A 26,701-nucleotide genomic window follows, 5' to 3' on the forward strand; every position below is an offset into this window, starting at 1 on the left:
GGGCTTGAAGAAAATTCAGGAGATACTATTAAAAGGTCAGGTTCAAAGAAGAGAAAAGAGAAGGCATTTCTTTGAGCAACTGATCCAAAACGGTTTAATTTTTTTTTTATGAAAGCAAATTCATCTAATTATACCTGAACACTAATGGAAAGCCAGTCAGGATATTTTTCACACCAACAAAATATGTCATGATGAAGTCCAGTGATCATTGTCTACATTATTCAAGCCCCGCATGTGATACGTTGGAGTAGTTTAAACCAGAATGTAACCAGAGTAGGCAAAACTATTACAATTCTGTCTATAGTCATGAGTGGGGGTGATGGCAGAGGCATATCTAGGAAACCATCCTGAAAAAGTTAAATTTTCAGTACATGAGCCATGCTTATATTCAAAGGGTGCATCTGCACTGTAGAATTAGTGCAGTTTGACACCACTTGAACTGTTATGATTCAATGCTATGGAATACTAGGATGTGTAGTTTGATGAGGCACCAACACTTAAGCAGAAAAGGCTAAAGAGTCTGTGAAACTGCAGTTCCTATGATTCTATAGCATTGAGCTATCGCAGTTAAAGTGGTGTTCAACTGCATTAATTCTACAATATAGATTCACCTAATGTCAAAACTACATATTATAGATTGTGCTGTGAGCTTGCCAATTTAGAGGATATATGCCACCATCTAGAACAGGTGAAACACCATCATTCATAGCAGTTGAACTATTCACTATTGGCTCATCCAGCCCATGACCAAATTGGGACAGGGTTTTGTTTTCTATAGTCTCCACAGTCCAAATTGTCTCAAAAACAAAAAAGGACAAATGTTGCTAGGTGTCATAGGCATAAGGATGATGCTTCATTCTACAGTTCCAGGTAAACAGCTCACAATAACTAATATCACATGTGATATTAGTTAGAAAATGTCCTATATTAGAAAATGTCCCATAATACAGCACGAAGTTTTAGAAAAGGAAATTTAAGGCTGGGTTAAGGAATTCTAATAACTTGTCTAAATCGTATAGAGCAGGCAGCAGAGGGCAGACTGGATCACACTATCTGGAACAATACATCTAGTTCCAACAGGGAAGTATAAGAATACGGCACTGAGTCAAAGAAACTGAACCTTCTGGAGTTAATAATAAATGTGGGGTTTGTATGTGCTAAAAGTCAAACATTTATGAGAATTGTACCTTTTGTGAACTATATTCTAAATTCATATGAGAAAAAGATCCATAGTAGTCTTCATACGAAGCCATCTCCAAAACTCACAGCCTTCGTCAACCTGGATTCCTTTCGATTTCAGCTCTTGTCAAATCCAGCATGCCCAATGGTTAGGGATGATGGATGTTGTAGACTAAACCAAAGGAGGGTTTCATATAGGGAAAAGCTGTCTTAGTGCCATTCTAAACAGACCCTATAACCCAGACTCTGATCCCAAGGTTTCTGCTTTAAACTGGATTATATGAGTCCCCACTGCTAGATAATCTGGGATAAACGGAAAACCTGGGATCAAATCCTAGGATATAGGGCCTGCCTGGGGTGGCCCTTAGAACTCATTGTGCAACAGTTTAAAAAGGATCAAGACATAACTCAATAGGCTTGTGTTGGTTTTTAATATACTTTCCATAGTGAACAAGTTTGAGCAAGTTAGGTCAGTTCTATTGTTCTTTGATTGTCACTCTTTAAGCAAATCTATTACGATGCTGTACATTTGTGATCTGGGTGAGTGACAGGTATCTATATGCAGTATGAACCCTTATCCACAGATTTGATATCCAAGGTTGCATTTAAACCATTATCCAATAATATATTCCCCTTGGAAGTGTTTGTGGGCCTCTGTAGATCCTTTGGCGTGATTCAATAGTATGCTTCCTGCCCAAATGTAGTCAAAATATAAGGCTTGCTATTATCCACACTTTCAGGTGTCCAAGGAGGATCTTGAAAAGTATCCCCTGCAGGCACAGGAGTCACACTGAATACCAAATGATGCATTGTAATCAAAGTCAAGTATCTCTAGCAGATGATCATTTGAGAAAGGGATATTGCTGAACAGACAAACAAAGAGTCTGAATAACAGAAAAGAAAGAAAAAGACAGACCTTTAAAGTTGCAGTCCTACTCACCCTGAGCAAGAAGCAAAAACAGGTTGAGTATTCCTCTGAGGATGCTTGCCATAGATGCAGGCGAAACATCAGGAGAAATGCCTCTAGAACATGGCCATATAGCCCGAAAAAACCCACAAGAGCTGAGGTTGAGTATTCCTTTCTCCAAAATGTTTTAGACCAGAAGTGTTTTAGGTTTCAGATTTTTGATTACCTGCATTTGCATGTGAATTCATAATGAGATATCTTAGTGATGGACCCAAGTTTAAACATAAAGTTCATTTATTTCATGTACGCATTGCCTGAAGGAATTTTTATTTAAAAAAAATTTGGTGCAAGAATTTTTTTGTGTACATTGAACAACCAGAAAGCAAAGTGCCACTATCTTATCTACCCATGTAGATAAGACTTGGAAATATTGGATAAGGGATAATAAAGGTAAATGTTCCCCCTTGACATTAAGTCTAGTTGTTTCGGAATCTGGAGGGTGGTGCTCATCTCCATTTCTAAGTCAAAGAGCCAGCATTGTCCATAGATACCTCCAAGGTCATGTGGCCAGCATGACTGTATGGAGCACCGTTACCTTCCCACAGAATGTGAGTAGACCTATTGATCTACTCACATTTGCTTGTTTTCGAACTGCTAGGTTGTCAGAATTTGGGGCTAACAATGGGAGCGCACCCTGTACGTGGATTCGAACCACCAACATTCCAATCAGTAAGTTCAGCAGCTTAGCAGTTTAACCCTCTGTGCCGCCATGGCTTAACCTTTATTAAAATCAGTGATATTATTAATTTATTTCTATAGTGCCTTTCTATAGTGCCTTTCTCCAAAAACCCAAGGCAGTTTACAGCAGCAATTGCACACAAATATAAAAATAACCACCAAAAAAAGTCCATCAAATAAATATTGAAGGAAACATAGTAGGATTGATCCATAATAATTACTAATATTCCACCATAGCAGAATGGTTTCCCTTATGTTATGTCAGCTTGGCCTTAGGCTTACAAAAGGCAGTATTCTTTATATGTCACCACTATTGCTTCTGATCAATGGAGAGACTCTATTATCTTCCAGGAAAGAAGGGCTGACATCAAATTTTATTAAGAGGAATAATCAGTAAATTAACAAGAGCTGGGAAAAAGGCCAGGTAGAACAGCCAACTGAATAACGTGTTTCAGTGCTGTGGATCAGACTTCTGTCAGGAAAAAATGAATATAACATTTTAAAAGTGGTAATTAAAAAACAACAGCACTGAAGCCCCTTTTGCAGTTCCATGTGTAAATAAGAGACTCAAAGTGGGACAGTGGAGGTGAACCAATGCATTTACATTAAATAATTTACACACTTGCTTTAAGAGACTTTGCAGTGACAGAAAAAAAGCTAAAGTGTAAATGGGAAATGGGCCTATGGGGATTGTATCAATTGATTTTTATGTCACTGCCGTCTTTTCATTCATTTTCATAAGTAAGTTGGGAAATGGGGCCTTTTGCTTCATTGGCCATCTACGAAACAGTGCCTTCCATCATCTTGCACCTGTCAATCGCTTGAGTGTCACTGAAGCACAAGCTGCTTTCTTCTTACCATTAGCTTCTGTGGCAGTTGATCAAAGAATCTTGTCATGTTTACTTTGCACTGCTGATTCCCAGCTGCTGCTCTGCTGTAAAAGTGATACCTAGCATTTCTGTGATACATTTCAAGCCTTCAAAATGATTTCCCCAAATACAATCTTTATGAGCCATCTCAGGTCCTTTCAATAGATTGGGAAGGAGGTTAGTTGGATCAATTAAGATCACCAAGACCATGCAGGGAGCACAATTCAGAGGCATGATTCAAACTGCAGAGCTGACTCACTGCTCATTCACTCTCCTCAGGCCACTCTTGTAGATTGTTGTAATTTTTTCAGGCTGTATGGCCAGTCTCTTCTGACGTTTTGCCTGCATCTATGGCAGGCATCCTCAGAGGCTGTGAGGTCAGTTGGAAACTAGGCAAGTGAGGTTTATATATCGGTGGAATGTCCAGGGTGGGAGAAAGAACTCTTGTCTGATTGAAGTAGGTGTGAATGTTTCAATTGGCCACCTTGATTAGCATTTCAAGGTCTGGCTTCTTACAGTCTGGGGGAATCCTTTATTGGGAGGTGATTAGCTGGCCCTGTTGTTCCTAGTCTGGAATTCCCCTGCTTTTGAGTGCTATTCTTTATTTACTGTTATGATTTTAGAGTTTTTTAAATACTGGTAGCCAGATTTTGTTCATTTTCATGGCTTCCTCTTTAGTCAAAATTATCCAAATGCTTGTGGATTTCAATGGCTTCTCTGTGTAGTCTGACATGGTAGTTGTTTGAGTGGTCCAGCATTCCTTGAAACCAGATCTTGAAACTGCTAGGCCATTAAATGTTAATCAAGGTAGCCAGTTGAAACATTCACACTTACCTCAAATAGACAAGAGTTCTTTCTCCCACCCTAGATATCCCACAGATATATAAGCACCATTTTTCCTAGTTTCTGACAGACCCCACAACCTCTGAGGATGCCTGCCATAGATGCAGGAGAAACAGCAGGACAGAATGCTTCTGGAACATGGCCATGCAGCCCGAAAAACTCACAACAACCCAGTTATTCCAGCCATGAAAGCCTGCGACAACACACTCTTGTAGATTTTGTCATCACATAAAGATCAATCAGAATGGTCTGTTAATGAGTTGTCCTCATTTTGCTCCTGATTTTATTTGTTCACCTGCTTTCCCATCCATGGAAGGACTTTTGCAGGATTCTTCTCCTGTGGCTGTGTCTCCTGGTGGCAATTTACATTGAGTTGGCTTTCCTCATCAGCCCATTATCCTCTGCCCATTCATAATGCTAGCACAATACACATTGAGCATCCCATGCTTGGAATACTGACATCTGGAATATTCCAAAATTGTCCAAATGGATGGTTAAAATAGTAACACCTTTGCTTCCTGATTGTTCAGTGCACAGACATTTTGTACAAAACTATTAAATCTATATAAATAAAAATATAATATTCATTTGTGGGATTAACATAATTCAAAACCACTGTGCAAATTTGGACACAAAACACCTGTCAGGCCAACAAGTGCCCATCACTCATAAAAGCACTAAAAAACACAGTGGAAGAGACTTAAAAATAAAAAAAAACATTACAATGCATACGCAAAACCACATATACTCATATATATACACACATATACACATATATACACACACACACAAAAGACCTATACACAGACTGGGCCAAAGCAACACGTGGCAGGGGACAGCTAGTATCTATATAAATAAAAATGTAATATTAGTTTGTGGGATTAACATAACTCAAAAACCACTGGACAAATTGACACCAAATTTGGACACAATACACCTATCAGGCAAATGAGTGACCATCACTCAGAAAAACACTGAAAAACACAGCAGAGGGGACTTAAAAAGGCAAAAAGGCAAAAAGATGCTACAGTATATGCGCAAAAACAACTCCCCTGGCAAACAAAACACACAATAGCATATCTACACTCTTTTCCAGACTACAGCTCCCAGCATCCCCTAGACTAGGCCCTTTAGGAGAGGAGGATGCTTCAAATGCGCTGCTTTCAAGATGCAAGCTTTCTTCTCCTTGGATTTCTTTGAGAGCATCCCAAACCCTGCATATTTCCAATTTCTTATTCCTGGACTACAACTCCCAGCAATCCTCCTGATAGATAGATGAGATAGAGATAGAAGTGAGAGGGATCCTCTCGCTTCTGCAGGAGTCTACCGTATACACTGCAGCTGTGGACAAATCTACATAGGGACCGCCAAAGGCAGCGCCCAAACACGAATCAAGGAACATGAAAAGCACTGTAGACTACTTCAGCCAGAGAAGTCAGCAATAGCAGAGCACTTGATGAACCAACCTGGACACAGCATGTTATTTGAGAGCACAGGAATGCTGGACCACTCCAACAACCACCATGTCAGACTACACAGAGAAGCCATTGAAATCCACAAGCATGTGGACAATGTCAACAGAAAGGAGGAAACCATGAAAATGAACAAAATCTGGCTACCAGTATTAAAAAAATCCTAAAATTACAACTGCAAAACAACAGAGAGGAAACAATCAGGGACAGCTAATCACTTCTCCACAAAAGATTCCCCCAGGCACTAACAAGCCACACCAAAAAAACTGCCAGGCCAACAACCCAGATAGGTAGATAGATTGATCAGGAGGACTGCTGGGAGTTGAAGTCCAAGAATAGGTAGAGAAGGAAGAAAGAAGAGAAAGAGGAAGGGAAAGAAAAGGGAGGGGTGGAAGGGAAGAGGAAGAGAAGGAGGGAAGGAGAGAAGAAAAGAAAAAAAGGGAAGGAAAGAGAGAAAGAAAGAAGGAGATAAAGAGGGAGGGAAGGTTGGCCACAGCAACGTGTGGCGGGTACAGCTAGTATTATATAAAAGTACTTTTAGACTGTGTATATAAGGGGTGTAGGAAACAAATGAATTTTGTGTTTAGGTAGTTTAGATACCACCTCTAAGATATTTTCCAAAATCTGATCTTACACAAGGGCATATCAAATCTAGCAGCAGAACCGATTCTGTTTGAGCAGTAGCTACATGTCACTAGACTACAAATACATTTCCCACAAACTTTCATTTTTCAAACAATGTTATGAGAGGGGAAGGAGAAATAAAAAGACACCGTATTTTGTGAAGAACTTCTCCTTTGTGTATCAAGTTCTGTCAGTTCTCACAGCAAAATGCCCAAGAAAAAGAGAACTGGAAGAGAGAAAGACTGATACATGTACAAAACCCACCCTGTGGTTTAGTAGTTTCAGGGGAAATTCCAACCACAGGACCTGATTTTCAGCACTTTTACTACCTTTCAGGGAGGTGTTTGTTTTAGGAGCTGTGATAAAATTGAGGCTTTGAAAGTCTCACAGTTTCCTCTGAAGAATGAGACAAAGATTTATTTCTCAGTAAGAATGCATCCATATCTGGTATCTTGAGATTTACCAAATATGCTATCTTTCAACTCTTGCAGTTCGGCAGAAATATTCCAAATTAATCCTCCGGCATTATAAACATACTAGTATTCATGGTTACAGCACAGGGTAAAGAGTTGGTTTTATGGTTTGAGTGTTGGTTCTAGATTCTGGGAGATCAAGTTCAAATCCCTGCTCTGTCATAGAAACCCAACAAATAACTTTGGATAAGTCTCAGCTTTTGCCTCAGACAAAGACAAGGGCAAACTGCCTCTCAATAAACCTTTCAAGAAAATTGTAAGGGTTACCATAAACTGGAGTTAATTTGAAGACACATAACAACAATATGTTTTGGTTCTACCAACCACTGGAATGAAGTCATTCTCCAATAACTTCTTTAAGCTTGAAGTGGATCTCAAGTTGAAAGAAATTCTCTTTTGGGGTAATCTTGATTCTGGTATCATATCCAACAGAACACATATCCTGCCTTGGTAATTCATTCCTTTTTATCTTGTAAAATATCCTACAAGGAAAATACTTTTCCTTGCTGTTGTCCACCTATGTGTAATCGCTGGCCATTATTTTCAAATGCAACTGATTTACGCTTCAGGTCCAGCCTATCTTAGGGACCGCACCTCCTGCTATGAACAGGCACGGGCCCTGAGATCTGCCAGGGAGGCCCATCTCCGTCTCAAGCGTAGTTGTTGGGGACGAGAGAGATGACCTTCTCGGTGATGACCTCTGGTTTTGGAATGCCCTCCCCAAAAAGATTAGGTTAGCCCCCACTCTTCAAATGTTTTGAACCAATTTGAAGACTTGGCTTTTCAAACAGGCCTTTGACCTTGTTTAAGATTTTGATTATATTGAGGACTTAGTTGATTATTTCCCCTAGCACTGGCAGACTGATATTGATTGCAATTTGTTTTAATGATACTATTGCATTTTATTGATTTTAACTATTGGGGTTTTTGGTTTTATGCTTTTGTTACTGTTATTGTTATTGTGATATTGTTTAGATGGCAACTGATGGCAACAGTTTTGGTCAACAATGGCTCCCGAAGTGACCCATTTAAGGTGGAATCAGGTGTCAAACAGGGATGTGTTATTGCCCCAACTTTATTATCCATCTTCATCACTATGATACTTCACCTTGTTGATGGGAAGCTTCCCAGCGGAGTGGAAATCATCTATCGGACAGATGGCAAGCTGTTTAACCTCAGCAGACTGAAAGCCAAAACCAAGGTTACAACAACGTCTGTCATAGAACTCCAGTATGCTGATGACAACATCATCTGCGTGCATTCAGAAGAAGATCTACAAGCCACTCTAAACACCTTGGCAGAAGCATACGAGAAGCTCGGCCTGTCATTGAACATTGAGAAAACCAAAGTGCTGTTCCAGCAGACACCAGCCAATCCCTCTCCAATGCCAGCAATACAGCTTAATGATGTAACATTAGAAAATGTTGATCATTTCCGCTACCTTAGCAGCCACCTCTCCACCAATGTCAACATTGACACCAAAATACAACACCGCCTGAGCTCTGCGAGCGCAGCATTTTTCCGAAAGAAGCAGAGAGTGTTTGAGGACCAGGACATCCGTAGGGATACCAAGGTGCTTGTCTATAAAGCTATTGTCCTCCCAACCCTGCTATATGCTTGCGAAACGTAGACTGTCTACAGGCGTCACATGCAACTCCAGGAACGATTCCTTCAGCGCTGTCTCGGAAAATCCTGCAAATCTCTTGGGAAGACAGGCAGACAAACATCAGCATGCTGGAAGAAGCAAAGACCACCAGCATCGAAGCAATGGTCCTCCATCATCAACTCTGCTGGACCGGCCACAATGTCCAGATGCCCGATCACTGTCTCCCAAAGCAGTTGCTCAACTCCGAACTCAAGAATGGAAAACGGAATGTTGGAGGACAGGAAAAGAGATTTAAAGATGGGCTCAAAGCCAACCTTAAAAACTCTGGCATAGACACTGAGAACTGGGAAGCCCTGGCCCTTGATCGCTCCAGCTGGAGGCCAGCTGTGACCAGCAGTGCTGCAGATTTTGAAGAGAGGGTGAAAGAGAGAAACGTGCCAAGAGGAAGGCGCGTCAAGCCAACCCCAACCGAGACCACCTCCCAACTGGAAACCAATGCCCTCAGTGTGGGAGAAGATGCAGGTCAAGAATAGGGCTCCACAGCCACCTACGAACCCACCCCCAGGTCACCGAACTTGGAGGACCATCATCCTCGGACTACGAGGGATCGCCTAAGTAAGTAAGTAAGTAAGTAAGTAAGTAATTGTTTAGACCAGGGGTCCTCAAACATTTTAGGCAGAGTTTAACTACAAATCCTGCTGTAATACTCCTGATTTTTGTGAATGGTAGTGCTTGTTGTTAAACACAAATAAATAAATATATTTTAGTAGCCTCCAAATGTGTTTTATAAATAACCAAATTATATATTTTATAAATAACCAAATTATGACTACTTGCCAGCTTTCATAACGGGCAATTGATTAACCAGTTCGATCCATACATATTGATGCTACAAAAGAATGCTTTTGTTAGGACAACCAACAAAAGACATAAAAATCTCTGGTAGGGAAGGATGTGATAAGAAATGTACTCCAGAGCCTCTAAAACATTCTGGGTCAAGGATGAAACATCGAGATTTGTGTGAATGAAATCACAGCCTGATAGTTCTCGATGTAATAGAAAGGGTCACTGAAGACAGACAGATCTGTTTCTAGGTAGACATGTATTGAATTTAATTATCCATGTTCAGCCATAAAAACTGAAGCGAACACTCATTGATGCTTCACATATGCTGCTCAAACATGATGTATGTTTCCATATTTTTCAGCATAAAAGGTCATGTCTTTTAGTTGAATACACAGTGTGGATGATGTGACATTTGCTTGCACGTTTTCAAGAACTTAATGAAATGACTCAAACCTCTCCAATGTGTTTCAAGAAAAATGTTGCATGAAATTTATCAAGACAGTTCCACAGGAGGCACAGATAACGGTGGCTGTAGCTAAGCATTATGAGTTCTCTTCTATTAAAGGGGAATAGTATTTATTGCAAAGGTAGTGAAAAGTAACATACTGACATTCAAAACAAAATGCAATCTAGCTCCAGGCAGTTGCAAAAATGGGTTTAAATTTCCACCTAATATTAATTAGGGCATAACATGTGATGGAGACAAAAGCCATCTTAGGACACTATCCGTTCTGAAATATATAAATCAGAGGCTCTTTTGCATTGCATAATATATTGCTATGATTAAACTATGAGCTGCCATGGTTGTTTCCTATGGGATTCAGAAGTTTGTAGTTTGATGAAGAATGTAAATATCTGCTCCCATCCACTCGCCCCACTCCAAAAAAATCCCCAAAACCCCAGCACAACTCAGGGTTCCATAGGATGCAACCATGGCAATTAAAGTGGAATCATGGCAGTATAACAGAAAGGGCCTCTGGGGTGAACAACTGCAGCAGGGACTATAATTTTTATTTATTTATTTGACCAGTCATATGACCATTTCAAAATACAACACGAATAAAAGACAAGGCAAAAAGGAAAGGACAGCAGCTGACCTTCTATTTACAGTCAGAATCTTATTTTTCTGGTTCTTCTTTTAGGAAATGTGTTCTTTTCTTGATAGCTTTCAGAATAAAAAGGCTTACTCTGATTATGGTGGATCTTTCCTATCCTTGCAAGAGTAATGTCAGACGATCATTTCTGTTGGGGGACCTGCAGTTGGATAATATTGGATGTAAATATCTGTTTCGCAGTTCAGTATATGCTGGACAGTCAATTAAGAAATGTCCGATATCTTCCACTGTGTGTTCTCCCCATACGCAGAATCTCTCACTTCTTGGGATGTTACAGTAACGCCCAATTTGCATCATAATACCAAGTTGTTCAAATCTAGCCCTAGTATATATTCTTCTTAAGGGTAGCAGAAATGGAATTGTCAGATAGTATTTTAATGAATATTGCTTTTGTGGGAAGTCTACTGGAATTCATCCGGTTTATTTTTGACAAGTAATTGAATTGTCTCATTAAGATTTGAGCTTTTACTGGGGGCATTCCTATCTCCGCCCTTACTGCTGCCATCAGCGTTGTTCTGAAAAGACCCAGGAGGGTACGAAGCTGCTTAACTTGGAAGGCTTCAATCTTGGTAAGTGACTAATTTGGGATGGACAATTGCAGCAGAGGCCGGAATTAGCACAGCGGGTTAAACCTCCAGCAATAGAAAATCTTGCCTATCGAAAGGTCGACAGTTCAACCTGGGTTGGGGTGAGCTCCAGCCGTCAGCCCAGCTTCTGCTCACCTAGCAGTTTGAAAACAGCAATGTGAGTAGAAAAATAGGTACCGCTTCAGTGTGGAAGTAATAAAAAGCTCCCATGTGGATTTGTCAGCAATTTGATCAGGAGAGTGTCTAAGGACAACAAAGCTCCTCGGCATGGAAGATGGAGTGACAGCAACGCTACCACCACCATCCCCGGTTGGCATCAAGCACAGCCTCCAGATGCCAGAGATGGAAAAAGATGGGAAGCCTTTATCACTGTGTACGTATTGTATGTCTTTGTTAATTGTATAACAGCATTGAATATTTGTTGTATATGTCTACTGTAATCTGCCCTGAGTCCCCTCAGGGAGATAGGGCAGAATATAAACAAATTATTATTATTATTATTATTATATTAACCCCTGCATAGCTGCACCTCATTTGTTTTAATTCAAAAATCTCAACAAGAAGTCACATCTAGTTTTGATCTTTCCGCTCGATAATATGCTTTACATGGAACTGGAAAGAAGTCTTGATTATGTTAAGCCAATCTTCAATGGGTTGCCGTGAATCTTCCAGGATTGGCTGTCTTCCAGAAGCGTTCTCTCCTGACGTTTTGCTCACATCTATAGCAGGCATTCTCAAAGGTCGAGGGGTCTGCTGGAAACTAGGCTAGTGAGATTAATATTTCTGTGGAATGTCCAGGATGGGAGAAAGAACTCTTGTCTACTTTAGGCGGGTGTGAATATTGCAATTGGACACCTTGATTAGCATTTAATGGCCTTGCAGCTTCAAAGCCTGGCTAGGTAAAATGTCAGGGGACCATGCTTCTGGAACATGGCCATACAGCCAAGAAAACTCACAGCCAGTGATTCCGGCCATGAAAGCCTGCTGGTGCAATCATTATGAGAACAACACTGCTTTCAGGTGAAGAGCTCTCAGTTTTTCGGGGGCTATGTTCTTGGAATTCATGTATTCAAATTTCTACGCTGTTCTTGATTTTAGTTCATGTATGGCATACTGTGCCTGCCTTGGATTTATGTTGCCTTGTCCTTGGATATCCATGTGGATTGATTGTGGAGATTTTATTTGTCTGGATTTTTGGACTCATGGCTTTCATGAAAATATCCTTTTGAACTTTGATTCTCTCTTTTGAATTTGCTTATTTTTTATACTCCTCCTTTGATAAACTTTTACTTATCGGATTACTTAGACAGTGTGTGGATTGTGGTGAAAAGAGGTTTTGGGGCCCTAGTGCAACACCCCTGATGTCACTTTACTGCTGGCATCCTGACACAAAACCAGAAGGGACCCATTACACCAAGGTAGGTGACAGGAATATTGTGTGATTGTGAGGTGTTGACAGATTTTTTTTCATCAATAGCAATTGATGAGTTAATCACAGGGAGGAGGCAGACTGACATCAGAATATGCATGATGCTTTACAATAGGGATATCACAAACATGACAGCCCAGTTGCAATACTGCCTCGTGCAATACGGTCCAAGATTCTATAATTCATCCATTTGGGAGAAATGCATATAAAAATGCACCAAATATCACTGGTTGTTTAAAATTGCACCACATTAAGAAAATGGCATAGTAGACAAAATGGGTTTGTTAGAAAAAGTACATCTCCTTCTACCTCTGAATGAATGCAAACTCTTGTCATTTTTTAAAAACCTCACCACTTGGAACAAACCAAATGGGCACATTTTCTAAGTAAACGATGAACCAAATTAAAGATAAGGAGAATGAGAAATGGAGAGAAGCCAAAACTACAAGATTACTTCATTTTTAGTGCATATATCTCATTCTGATTATTAAAGGAATCAGATGAAATCAAATCATTTTGGGCTTCCCTGCGCTGCTGCTTGCACAGATGGTCCACTGCAGAGCTTTCTACTTACAGACAATAATCATCAGCCTCTCCTCCACCACTCCAGCAGCCATGATTTGTTTCAGTCATTTCCTCTATTTTATCTAGGCATTCCAGTGTTTTCCCCAGGAAATTCTTTCCTATTCATTTTGAGTGTCTTTCAGGGAAGCCAACAACATGAAAGTTCTGAAAAATGTTGTCTTATTTTGACATCATAATCAGATGTTTCCCCTTTCTTGTAGTTATGTGAGAAGCAGCCCTTGCAGTCCTTGGGACAAAAAAGAACAAGAAAAAGAAGAGCTATTATAACCCTGCGTAGTTGCAAGCACATAGTGAAAACTTGGCAGCCGAAACCAGTGAATAAAGATACTCTGAAAGGGAATTCTCAAATAGGCATAGGACGTCTTGGGGACTGTAGCCTAAAAAGTAAATTTTCCAAGTTCCATGCAAATCTAAAGAAGGCAATCTAATTCAATAATTCTGAGATTGTGTTGTTGAAGATTTTCATGGCCGGAATCACTGGGTTTTGTGAGTTTTTAGGGCTGTATGGCTATGTTCTCAGTAGCATTCCCTCCTGATGTTTTGCTTGCATCTATATATCTACTTGCTTCACTGCCAACAGAACCTCTGATGATGCCAGCCACAGGTGCAGGCCAATGTCAGGAGAAAATGCTACTGGAACATGGCCATACAGCCCTAAAACCTCACAGCAAACCTGAAGCAAGAGAGTCCATAACATGGCAGGAAATCAAACCAGAACCAAAGACCAATATGCTTTTATAGGATGCTACCATACTGGTTGAGATTGAATCATAGCACTATTATTATGTAGCATGAAAGCCCCTAGGATTGATGCTATTACAGATTGAATTCCACTTCTCCAAAACGCTTGGGACCGGAGATGCTTTAGATTTTGGGTTTATATGTATTTGCACATGTGTACATAATGAAATATCTTGGAGATGGGACCCAAGTCTAAAGATGAAATTAATTTATGTTTAATATGTACCATATACAAATTCCCTGATGCAGGCATGTAGTCCAGGGGGGTGGGGGTGGGTGGGCTTGAGGGGCTTCAGCCCCCCCCCCCCCAAATTCTCAGGGTAGTCTGCGAGAAGGCTTTACTGGTACATTATTTAAACTGTTACGTTTATTCATATCATGATCTGATCACCATGGTCAATATATCCCATATGCATGGGGGTATTGGGGTAACGATACAAAAGGTTTGCTAGGGTAGCCACCCCCCCCGAATCAAACTGGGGATTACCAGAATGACTTCCCCTTTCTTGCTGCAAGGCAGGTTTTGTTCCTGCCACAATGGTGTTACTACTGCACAAAAGGAATAGAGAAGGAGATTGCTGAATATTTTAAGAGATTTGTGGGGATAATAGGAGAAGAATGTTTGCTTCATTACTAAAACAAATATAAGATATTTACCCTAGTCTGCGTAGAACTGGTTAGGTTGTTACCTATCCACTTACCCAACATATATATGTCCATGTTTTTATTAATGAAAGCCTTTTAAGAACAGTGAATGCATGAATCCCTCTCCCACTTGCTAGACAGAGAGTAGGTCAAGAAAATCTAGACTAACTATAAATTTATTGCTGCCTGTCCAAACACTATTCATCGATGTCCAGTGAGTACTGCAGGGTTTTAAGGGTTAAACTGACTTTGCCCTGTAATGGGCAAAGTCAAGGGGATAAACCAGCGTATCCTATGGTTTTGAAGCAATCTAGACAGCAGAATCAAGTCTGATTCAGATCACTCTGCTGTCCAAACAGGACACTCTTTTTCTGCACTGATCAGTGAAGAGAAAGGTGATGGATCATGTCCATATTGTAACCACTGCCCATCCCAGCTAGCCAAGGAGCTCCATCCAAGCATCTCACAATAATGGGGCCCCATTCTGATATCAGCAGGTTGCCTCCCACCTTCTTGCTGTTTGCATAGGGCCCCCTGCTGATATCAGAACAGGGTGCCAGCAATGGCCAAAAGCTTGGACAGAACCTTGTAGCTGACTGGGAGTGATGGCAACACATAGAGAGATGTGATGTGATGGTCTAGTAGACCCTATGCAGTTTTGTCTGCCATCATAGAGGCTTGGGCCAGATATATCTTGCCACCTCTTGGACCAGTCCAGAGCCTTTCAGACTGATCCCAGAGCTAGCAGCCAATGTAGTCTTGCCCAAACTTCAAGTTTCCCAAAGTGCCAATTAACAGTCCTATAGAAATCTCACACTTAGTGTTTTACCTTTAGTGGTTCATGAAAGCCAATTGATAGAAGGACAACCCAATAATAACAAATAACACATTGAAGATGTGTGTGTGTGTGTAGATAGATAGATAGATAGATAGATAGATAGATGATAGATAGATAGATAGAGAGAGAGAGAAATAATTTAGTGTATCAGGAGCGAACCAAGGGTACAGTTATAATGTATTTTTTAAAAACACAAAGTTTAAAACTTGGCATTATATTAAATATCCTTTGACCAGTAACTGGCCTCTTGGAGTGCCTCTGGTGTTGCTATAAGAAGGTCCTCCATTGTGCATGTGGCAGGGCTCAGGCTGCAACGTAATAGGTGGTCTGTGGTTTGCTCTTCTCCACGCTCATATGTCATGGATTCCACTTGGTGGCCCCATTTTTTAAGGTTGGCTCTGCATCTTATGGTGCCAGAGCACAGTCTGTTCAGCACCTTCCAAGTCATCTGATCTTCTGTGTGCCCAGGGCGGAGTCTCTCATTTGGTGTCAGCCATGGCGTGAGGTTCCGGGTTTTAGCCTGCCACTTTTTGACTCTTGCTTGCTGATGTGTTTCTGCGAGTATCCATACACACACACACACAACACGCACGCACGCATATAAAACAGAAAAAGGCAATTATTACTCCTCTGTCTCCTAAACGGTTTCTTTTATCCAACTACAGAGACAAATTCAGGGATCTAATCTGGAAGAAAATAGATAAAGGCAGTGGTGTCTGCCTGGGATCTCATTGTTATAACTGAGAGGGTTTTGGTTTGTTTGTTTGGTCATGTCAGGAGCATAAACAGAGAGGGTAATTCCTGGGGGTATGTTATGTATTAAAATATGCATTTTACTATTACAGCAAGCTCAGTAAAGTGTGTGGGTGGGTGTATATATATATACATGAGATTTTTGCCCAGCTCAAAACAGAAAAAGAAGGAAGTTTGTACATCAGAGAAATTGCTTCCTATTGCAGTGTGAATAACCCAACTGGTAGCAAATTGGCTGTTTGCCATTTCAAATTCAACTCCAAGTTGAATGGTGGCCGGCTTGTTCTCTTGACCAGGATTGATAATATCTAGCCACAACTCCTATGCAACTGTTTTTTGGCTGTCAGTGTGGAACAAGAACAGAACAAGAAGGAAGCTTGACAGACAATATGCTTTGTTATCTTCTATTATCTTGCCACTGGCAAGTCATCAAGGTTCAGGGGTCCTGAAACACCTTTGTTAGTTATGCCTAGTTTCATAAATAAGAACACACTTGTGTGCTTGAAATCAAGTATTCATCTGTTTTTAAATGAAGAATCCTAAAACTTTCTCATAATCTCCAGGCATTCTGCGGATGACAAATGCCAAAGTTAGGCTTTGTTCACCAAAGCTTCCCATACCCCTAGGAAAAGCATGAGCTGGAATCATGCACTGCCAAATTTACAGTTCATCAACAAACAAAACAGCAGTATAAAAAGAAATGATGAAAGACAGTAGAAGGGCCGCAGCCAAAATAAGTCAAAAGTAATCAGTGGCCATGATAACCAAAACTAAATGGAAAGACAAAGGGCCACTTAAACCAAGTTAGGGGTCAATAACCAAAGCAAATCCATGAGAGCACTTTAAGACACAGGCAGAAGGAACAAATACAAGAAGAATTTGCAGAGCAGCTGGGAGATTTATAGCTGTTTGACCTTCAGATGCCGGGTGATTAATTGCTTGGTGTTAAATAGAGCATTGGCTCTTTTTAATGCTGCTGCTTTAAATAGACATATGTATGACATATTCTGTTCTGTTCTTATGTTCCCAGAAGTCCCAGACAGCATGACCAGTGATCAGGAATTCTAGGAGATGAACTCTAAAACATCTGGGAAATCAAAGTTTCAGAACCACGGTCCTATCACACTCCATTCCCATGTCTGACTCTGAGAACAGTCTCCTTTGTTGAGAATGAAGCTGGCCACTTTGCACAGCTGATATAGCTCTCCAGCTCAAAGGAAGACAGAAGGGAACCAATGGAGAATACATTGATGAGGATAGCAGGTAAGACAGGGAGCGGTGAAGGGGATTCTCCTTGACACCTCAAGTAGTGAGAGTGTTTGCATTCATGCTGTACAAATTATACAACCAAAATATAAATGGGAAGGCCTTCCTGTTCTCTACAAATGAGTAGATACTGATGGGCTTATTCTACACAAGGCTAATGGGATCTGAAAGAGGGTGCATCTACACTGTAGAATTAATGCAGTTTGACACCACTTTAACTGTTATACTCAGTGCTATAATGGGGGCTATAGTATGGTGAGGGACTAACACTTTCTGGCAGAGAAGGCTGCAGTAAAACATCAGCTCCCATGATACCTCTATAGCAGTGTTTCTCAAACTGTGTTCTTCCAGGTGTTTTGGACTTCAGCTCCCAGAAATCCCAGCCAATTTGCTGTCTGTTAGGAATTGTGGGAGCTGAAAGGCAAAACATCTGAAGATGCACAATTTGAGAAACTTTGTTCTCTATAGGAATTTTCTAAGTCCTCCAGCTAGACTGGAACTTCTGATGGAAGGCTTCGTTTCAGTAGGGTTTGCAGTTATCCACACTTTCCTGTTCCCATTGTAAATTCATGAATATATCCCCCCCAAGGGCATTGGGGTCATATTGTATGTCACCTTTTCTTACAGATAGGCTTCATTCCAGGCACTGACCTTGAAACAAATAATTTAGCTTCAGACTGCATGCCATACTACTTGATTTGAGACCAAGCTTCACACATCCCTAAGAAAAGTGTGGGCTGGAATCAGCCAGTTTAGCAGCAAAAGCTCTTCACTGCAAACATAACAAAAGGGATCTTGGTAACATTACTTAAGGTTTGGGGGGGGGGGGGGCAGTTAACGAAGTCATTTGTTAACATTTTACTTCAATAATATAGGCTATTATCTTAACTATATAACTTCTGAAAAGAGTCAAGTAAATGGTAATAATAATAATAATCTTTATTTATACCTTGCCACCATCTCCCCACAGGGGACTCGGGGCAGCTAACATGAGGCCAAGCCCAACAATTACAATAAAGCAAAACAAAATACATACAATAGATAATAACATCAAATAAAATGCAAACAATAACCAAATAATACATAAGGTAAACACAGAATATGAAATAAAGAAGTTAAAAACAAAAAGTTGAACACAGTGGACTGGGCCAAATGCAGGGATAAAACCATGGAAACCTGAGATAGGTAAATAGAGTAGTGTATCTGGTGGGAGAGACAGATGGGACAAATGTTGGGGTTAATTTTCACTAGGGGATGAGATAAAGTGCATCAAGAGGACAAATTTGTACTAGGACGGTCATGGTATGGGATTTGATTAGGTGGATACAGAATAGGTTTTTCCCCTCAACTCTCCCCATCAGTGTGGCATTGTCTTTTAGTCGCCATAGTGATATCTCTTAAGGCAATCAGCCAGCTTAGCTGTCTTTGGAGCCCTCCTACTAATATTGCTGAGTGGGGTCCTCAATGTTTGTTTCAAAGTCCTGATGATATCACTAGGCAATAGGCATAGGTGTAGATCTCCAGGAATGTGTTAGGTTTTTGCCTATGTGTTGAAATATTCCTAGGCAAAATAATTCACAATTATAACAATGATTAAATGACAGTGCTTGTATACAAACCAGTGTTACTTTTCAGCTTTGAAAAAAAATGCATCTGATTCTTATTTGACCACAATTAAATTCGCCAACAGAGCTGGAAATCCTCAAGCTGAGACCTCCAGCTGTTTGCTCCAACATACAAGTATTCAGGTGCCAACATCAACAGGCTCCGTGCTCACGTACACCTTGGGTTCAGTTTTGAAAAATAACTCCACCTGTGGTTCATCTACAGTTGTATGTACAATTTTATTGTTCTCTGTAAAACCAGTGCAGTTAGATAGCATTAATAGCGAGGGTTCATGGAAACACATGTATTATTGCAGTGAGATTGTACATAGGGAGGATGGTTCCCCAGATATTGTTAGGTTACACATCTCATTGTCCTTGCATGTTGTACATCCTGCCTGGAACTGATTTGAATTAGTATCCAACAACATCTGAAGAACTACCAGTTCTCTAGCCCTAGTCTAGTTCTTGATTCCTTAAAGCTTAAAGAAGTTGCAACTATTCAGACTTATCTTGTTATTGTAGTTTAATCTCATTATTTTCTATGAACTGCTACAAGGGTAGATGAATGGGTTTTAGAGCCAAAAAAAACTGAAGTCTCACTAGAAGTAAAGCTAGGTACACTGAGGCTATTATACTTGGAATGTATCTTGACAAAGTGTGACTCCATGGTAAAGTAGAAGGCAGTAAAATGATGGTTTGAGTCAATCCAAGAAGCCACATCCCGGAGTTTGCAAGACCTGAGCAGAAAAATTGATGACTAGGGTTCTTGGAGAAAAAACAAATGTTGTTTATTGCTGTAAAACACTGATTCTAAATGGTACTAAAACAACCTGGGGACCCTTGTCATCTTTGTTTTGCTTCTTCAAAAACATTTTAGTTGAATATTTACTGGTTGAACCCAAGATACATCAGAGGAAAAAATGATGAAGCTTTGATTGGACTAGAAACCTCCCACGGGAGGGAGTATTTGCTAGCCACTATTAAGTGATTTATGTAATCTTGATGCTTTAACTTTGCTAGCTACTATTAAGTGATTTATGTCATTTTGATGGTTTAGTTGCATTAAATTGATGTTTACATGTTCTGTCACCGCTGGACCTGAAATTAAGTGCCTTTAAGAGAGGATGTATGGCTTGAATCCAGCGGGAAGCCAGGGGGCCTGAAAAGAAGCCTTTGGAGAAATTTCCCTCATTAAACAGTCTTTAGGAGTCTTGAGTTTAAATATAACAGTCTTTTATTGATGAACAAACAGGAATTGTAAAGCTTTCTGGGCAAAAAAACAGTTCTCTCAAACCTGTCCACAGGGAACAGGCACTATCTTCAATAACTTTGTTCAAAGGAAAATTCCCCTTTCTAGCTCCTCCCAGGCTACTATGAAGCTAAACCTGACTGATTTGAATCCACTACCAGCTGAATTGCATCTCAGAACCGAGCAGACGTACCAGCAGGCCTGTAGTCACTTAGCTGGAGATCTTGACGATTAGAGTTCTTTTTCCCTCCGGAATTCCTCAGGGCTGTAAGGCTGTTTCCCCGGAACCTTTGGGAATCTTTAGAGGCTCTTAAGACTGTTCTCCCCCGGGAAGTCTTAAGGGACGAAGCCTTTGTACAGGAGGACATCTGTATACATCCTCTGCATTGACTTCCTGTGCTGAGGCTAACTGAAAAATGGCCCCTTCCCTCCAAAAAAACCCAGAGCGGGGTGGGACCAGGGATCCTAACTATAATTGGCAGGTGGCTTGCCCTATGAATGCAGCCAAAGGAAGCCACCTATCTGCAAAGTCCCTGCAACTTAGGACTATGAACAAACACTCAGTGCAAAACACAAAATTGGAGCTCCTGGAACAGCCGTTCCAGAGCATTACATACTTTAGTAACCTTTAGAATCAGTGTTACAGCAGTAAACAACATTTGTGTTTTCACTATATATAAATATCTGTGCTATTCTATAGGATTCTTGGAGGTCTCAAAGTCCTAAATTTGACTTAAATGACAACCGATACATGATCCAATTTAGTCCTTATGTGGAGACCTTCCAAAGTATTGTGCTATAACCATACCTGGAGACTAGGACGTGGAACAATGGCTTCAAACTACAAGAGAGGAGATTCCATCTGAACATGAGGAAGAACTTCCTAACTGTGAGAGCCGTTCAGCAGTGGAACTCTCTGCCCCGGAGTGTGGTGGAGGCTCCTTCTTTGGAAGCTTTTAAACAGAGGCTGGATGGCCATCTGTCAGGGGTGATTTGAATGCAATATTCCTGCTTCTTGGCAGGGGGTTGGACTGGATGGCCCATGAGGTCTCTTCCAACTCTTTGATTCTATGATTCTATGATTCTATACCACAGTGTGAGAAACTAAGCAGAACAAGGTCAATGACCTGGCCTCTCTCTGCACATCCAGATGTCCAATCCTCATGTACACGCAGTGGCATAGTGATCCATTTTGAGGTGCATGTGCTCATTATGACGTTCCTCATAGCTACATAACCAAGGGAGGCCAGTGTAGCAATGTGATTTGAGGGCTGGACCAGGACGTCAGGAAACTAGGCAGAACTCAACTGGAAAAAGAGATCTGCGATCATCTACCAGCTTTTCCAGGAGGAGATCCAGCTTGAGATGCTACTACTTTCTCCGTGTTGCAGAAATGAGTTGGGTGCTACGTGGTGCCTCTACCTCCCTGCAGGCCGTAAATGCCCAAGGCAGCATATTTCAGGGGCTTGGAAGCTTCTTGGAGGAAGGGAGTAGATGTTGTGGAAGAAGGTATCTCCTTCCACAATATCCAAAAAAGGATAGGCGCATGCATAGCCTCTGATTACACCTGTATACATCACTAATAAGATCCTGTCCAAAGTGTATACAAATGAAAGTCTGCTTAAGCAGTGGATTAGGCTTTGAGCAACCGTACGTCTTACCAGACCAACTCCAGGATCCCAAAGGAACCTCATTCAAATTTAACTGAAACCATGAAATACGTGAATTATGAAAATGTTGTTCAAGTGTTTTTTTTTCTATTAAAATTATTGTTGAAGCTAGCAAAGAGGAAATGCCGAGAGCTACTGATACTGAGCAACACAGGACTGTGCTGGTCACTCCCAGCTATCAAAGACACAGAGCTTCCTCCACATGCTGAATGCTTTTAAAGTGCCAATAAAACATACAATCAAATTATTTCCCCCTTTATGCGGCTCCCTGAAATGAACTGTACACAGAACTACAATTGCTAACCTTTGCCTCAAATCTATTCTGTTGTTGCCATGTGCTCTTTTACATGTGTTCATGTCACTGTTCATATCAAGCCATTCTAATTCACAACTCTATAAAGATATTGGATTTCTAGTTCTGGTGTTCCAAGTTGATTTAGGATTAACATAATTTGGAAGGAAATTCCTTGGGGAGGTAGAACAGAATATAAAATTATTATTATTATTATTATTATTATTATTATTATTATTATGCTGCCTTGGTGTCTTCAGTAGCTGTGGAGGACACTGTTCCATTATCAATGATGAAAAAAGATCATGCTGTTGTTGTTCTAGTTGGCTTGGACACACAGAAGGGGAAGGTATCCATCTTCTTTTTCACCTCAAACAGTGAAATAGATAGGCACCTGTTATGAATATTAAGCCTGTATTCCTCATGTTGGATAATTGTTGGATGAAGCTATTTTCTGTGTCTGTTGTTGTCCATCTTTAGGAACAGTAGGAGAAAAAATAGATATATTCAGGACATCACAGTAACCACTTTGCTTGGGATAAGTGGAGCATTCCTCGCTTTCAGTGATAAAGAACTGCTTTTCCTAGGATCTGACCCATGAGCAGTTGTTGCAATGTCACCATCACCATGTTCCTAATTAATTTTTGCATGACAACTATCAGAATCTGCTGCCAGCATTTCCACTGGGCATCGTAGCTGATGGATTGCAGCAACTAAAGTCCAAACAATGAGTTTTTCCAAGCTCATATAAATTATCAGGCCTCCATTTCCTTTTCTCAAGCCAAGTAAGTATCCCTTTAAGAAGGTATACCTTTTTCCTGGAGATGTTTGTTAGGATGTTTGGACTGAATACTGTGTAATTATCAGTAAATATACCCAGAACAAAAATAACCAGATTTTGTTCATTTTCATTGTTTCCTCCTTTCTGTTGAAATTGTCCACATGCTTGTGGATTTCAGTGGCTTCTCTGTGTAATCTGACATGGTGGTTGTGAGAGTGGTTCAGCATTTTCCGCTCTACATTGCAACAACTGCAATGTGAAATTCACATTGAAATTGTTGACTTAAAGGAACAGAGATGTCTGGGGCTGAGATTGCTGACAAAAAAGTTCAACAATGTGTTTGGTATAATATTATTTATTTGTTTTAAATTAATAAAATAATATTACTGGCTATCAAAAACTATGCTGAAACTTTCCTAAGATTTCCCTTGTCTACAGCACACTCACCCACATATCCCAATATACAGATACAATAATACAAATGCTTAATGCTGTTACTTATTTCCCCCACAAAAAATATTATTCAATGCTCTCTTTGGTGTTATAAATATTGCATTTGAAAGAGAACCTTTTTAGATGTGAGCCATCTACAACCAAATGCAAAAACCATGAAAACAATAAGACGGAGAACCAATATGAAAGTTTTAACAGAAGATCAGCTTCAGAAAATCAACTTGGAGATAAATAATTTAGATAAAATATGTGAAAATGACTTGTTTTAAAAGAGGAAAGCATCAAAGCCATGTAAAATTCGTTTAATTATTTGCGGTTTGATCTTTTTTCACACTAAATGTAAAAGTAAATTTATAATCTATGGGCTACTAAGATCACCTTAGGAGAAAGTGGCTTGATATGTCACAATAAATCAGAGTTCAGCCTTTATATTGTGCACCAGTTTATCCTGGACTCAGGAGGCTTCCAAATGCATCTGAGCTCTCCTGAGTCAGCTGTTATAAGACCAAACTCATTTGTTAATTGATCATCATGTTACTGATACCCTTTGTTGTCCTAGCCACATCCTTTCAACATGAGCTGTGATCAATATTTCCTTTGCATTTTCCACTTGTCTGATCTGTTCTGCTGCATCTGGTATTTTGATTCTGAACTGCACAGTTGCATTTCTAACATTACAGACTTATCATTGTCAAGGCCCAGAAAATCTTAGTTGCTCTTAAACAATTCTGAATGCTGCCATTTTGTGAGAATACTGGTGTTAGATGGTTCAAGTTTATTCAGCAGGCCTACATGTAAGGTAGATGCTTCAGTTCAGTGTTTCTCAACCTGGGGGTCGGGACCCCCGGGGGGGGGGTGTCACAAAGGGGTGTCAGAGTGATTGCCATAGACCCATCAGAAAACACTGTATTTTTTGTTGGTCATGTTGATATGTGTGGAATGTTTGGCCCAATTCTATTGTTGGTGGGGTTCAAGGGTCTCTTTGATTGTAGGTGAACTATAAATTGAAGCAATTACAACTCCCAGATCTCAAGGTCTATTTTCCCCAAACTCCACCAGTGTTCACATTGGGTCATATTGATTATTCATATCAAGTTTGGTCCAGATCCATCATTATTTGAATTCACAGTGGTCTCTGAACGTAGATGAACTACAACTCCAAAACTCAAGGTGAAAGCCCACCAAACCCATTGAGTATTTTCTGTTGATCACTGGAGTTCTGTGTGCCATGTTTGTTTCAATTCTATCATTGTTGGAATTAAGAATACTCTTTGATTGTAGGTTAACTATAAATCTCAGCAACTACAACTCCCAATGACAAAATCAGTCCCGTCCCCCCCACCCGACTCCAACAGTATTCAAATTGGGCATATCGGGTATTTGTGCCAAATATGGTCCAGTGAATGAAACTACATCCTGCATATCAGATATTTACAGTACAATTCATAACAATAGCAAAATTACAGTTATGAAGTAGCAACGAAAATAATTTTATTGTTGGGGGTCACCACAACATGAGGAACTGTTTGAAGGGATCGCGGCATTAGGAAGGTTGGGAACCAGTGTTTTAGTTAATCATGTTATGGTAGGTTCACACCCTAATCCTATCAGATTGTATGATGAAACTGATCATTTACTCAGAGGACTTCATAGCTATAGAACACACATGCTCTGACCTAATGTTAGGAGAGGAACAAGGTTAGAATAATTAAATATGTCCTTGCATTGAATGCACAGATGTTAAAATGCATATAGCATGAAGGGATGTCGAACATGGAGAGAGAATTATGTAATATGCATACTGAGGCAGGCATGGAGGAAACATTTAACCTTCTGTTTCCCTGGTGCCATACTAAGGAAGGAACCATTCTCTTCTCAAGTTGTCACCTTACCAATCTTCCATATCATCCAGTTGCATTCATAGGCAAGGTCAGAATGGTAGAACTGAATACAGGAACAGGCTTATAGACTGAGTTAATATCTATGATATTATTACAAATAATATTGCAAAGAAAATTAACAGCTGAATGATAAGTGAAAATTATCTTAAATAGTATCTACTAATTTATGCTTGTTCTCTTCTTATCGTTTGCCAGTCCTGGTGAATTTCAGCTCATGCTAATGAAAACTATTGATTAACATCTGTTTTCCAAGAGTAAGTTAACATGTGTTCATTTAGATGCCGAGAAAAACATTTTGCTTTTCCATTTTCCTTTCCAGTAGTTCCTTTAAACTCTTATTTCTGTGTCGGAAATATAAGTAGTCAGAAAGAGATTGTGTAAGTCTGTCATTTTCAAAGTGGCTGAAGCTCAGGCGTTCCTCACTGTCATCCATAAAGTCTCTCTCTGCCTGGCTTTCTTTCCTTCTGCTTTCTTTCTTCTCCTCATGTTCCCCATTCAGTCCCTTCTCTTCCCCATTGTTGTAGGGCTCTCTGAAGTCTTTCGTGTGATACTGTGATTGACTAGGAAGATCTTGCATTAAATACGGATCGTTGCTGTAGTACATGCCAGGGCTGTATCGTCCTGTCTCGTAGCAGTTGTCTTCCTCTTCCTCATGGCATGAGCTCCCCTTCGCACTTTCACCATCCGAGTGAATGGACAGCCCCTTCTCTTGGTTTTTTTGAGAAAGGTCAAAGGGTTCTTCCTGTTCCAGGTCTCTTGGCACATCCATTTGTGATACTCTCATTCGATCCTTTCCAAGTCCTGTAAGTATTTTTAAAAGACAGTGAGAATTACACACAGGGAGAGATTAATTTCTTAACAGAAACTGTAGCAGCTGCATAGGGAAGCTGGTGAGGAAGCACAACTTACAAACTATCTATAGACCCACTAAGAAAATCCAACAAATGCTACATTCAGCAAAGGACAAGAGGGATCTCTTCACTTCTGCAGGAGTCTACAGTATACCATGCAGCTGTGGACAAGTCTACATAGGGACCACCAGACGGCACATTGCTCAAGGAATCAAGGAATGTGAAAGGCACTGCAGACTACTTCTTCCAGAGAAGTCAGCCATAGTAGATCACCTGATGAACCAACGTGGACATAGCATATTATTTGAGAACACAGAAATGCTGGACCACTCTAACAAGTACCATGTCAGGCTACAAAGAGAAGCCATTGAAATCCAGAAG

At 40.3% G+C, this 26,701-nt stretch overlaps 1 protein-coding gene across 2 annotated transcripts in view; it reads right to left on the reverse strand.

The window, feature by feature from the left end:
- Positions 1-23,855: 23,855 nt before the first annotated feature.
- ZNF366 (zinc finger protein 366) overlaps positions 23,856-26,701 on the reverse strand; it is a 35,238-nt gene continuing 32,392 nt past the window's right edge. For both annotated transcript variants that reach the window (XM_060761687.2, XM_060761686.2), the window contains exon 6: positions 23,856-26,270. In XM_060761687.2, the coding sequence (XP_060617670.2) occupies positions 25,744-26,270 (527 nt within the window). In that variant the 3' untranslated portion in view covers positions 23,856-25,743. The remainder of the gene's footprint in view (positions 26,271-26,701) is intronic.

The sequence above is a fragment of the Anolis sagrei genome, chromosome 2, assembly GCF_037176765.1.
Source record: "Anolis sagrei isolate rAnoSag1 chromosome 2, rAnoSag1.mat, whole genome shotgun sequence".
NCBI classification, from domain to species: domain Eukaryota; kingdom Metazoa; phylum Chordata; class Lepidosauria; order Squamata; family Dactyloidae; genus Anolis; species Anolis sagrei.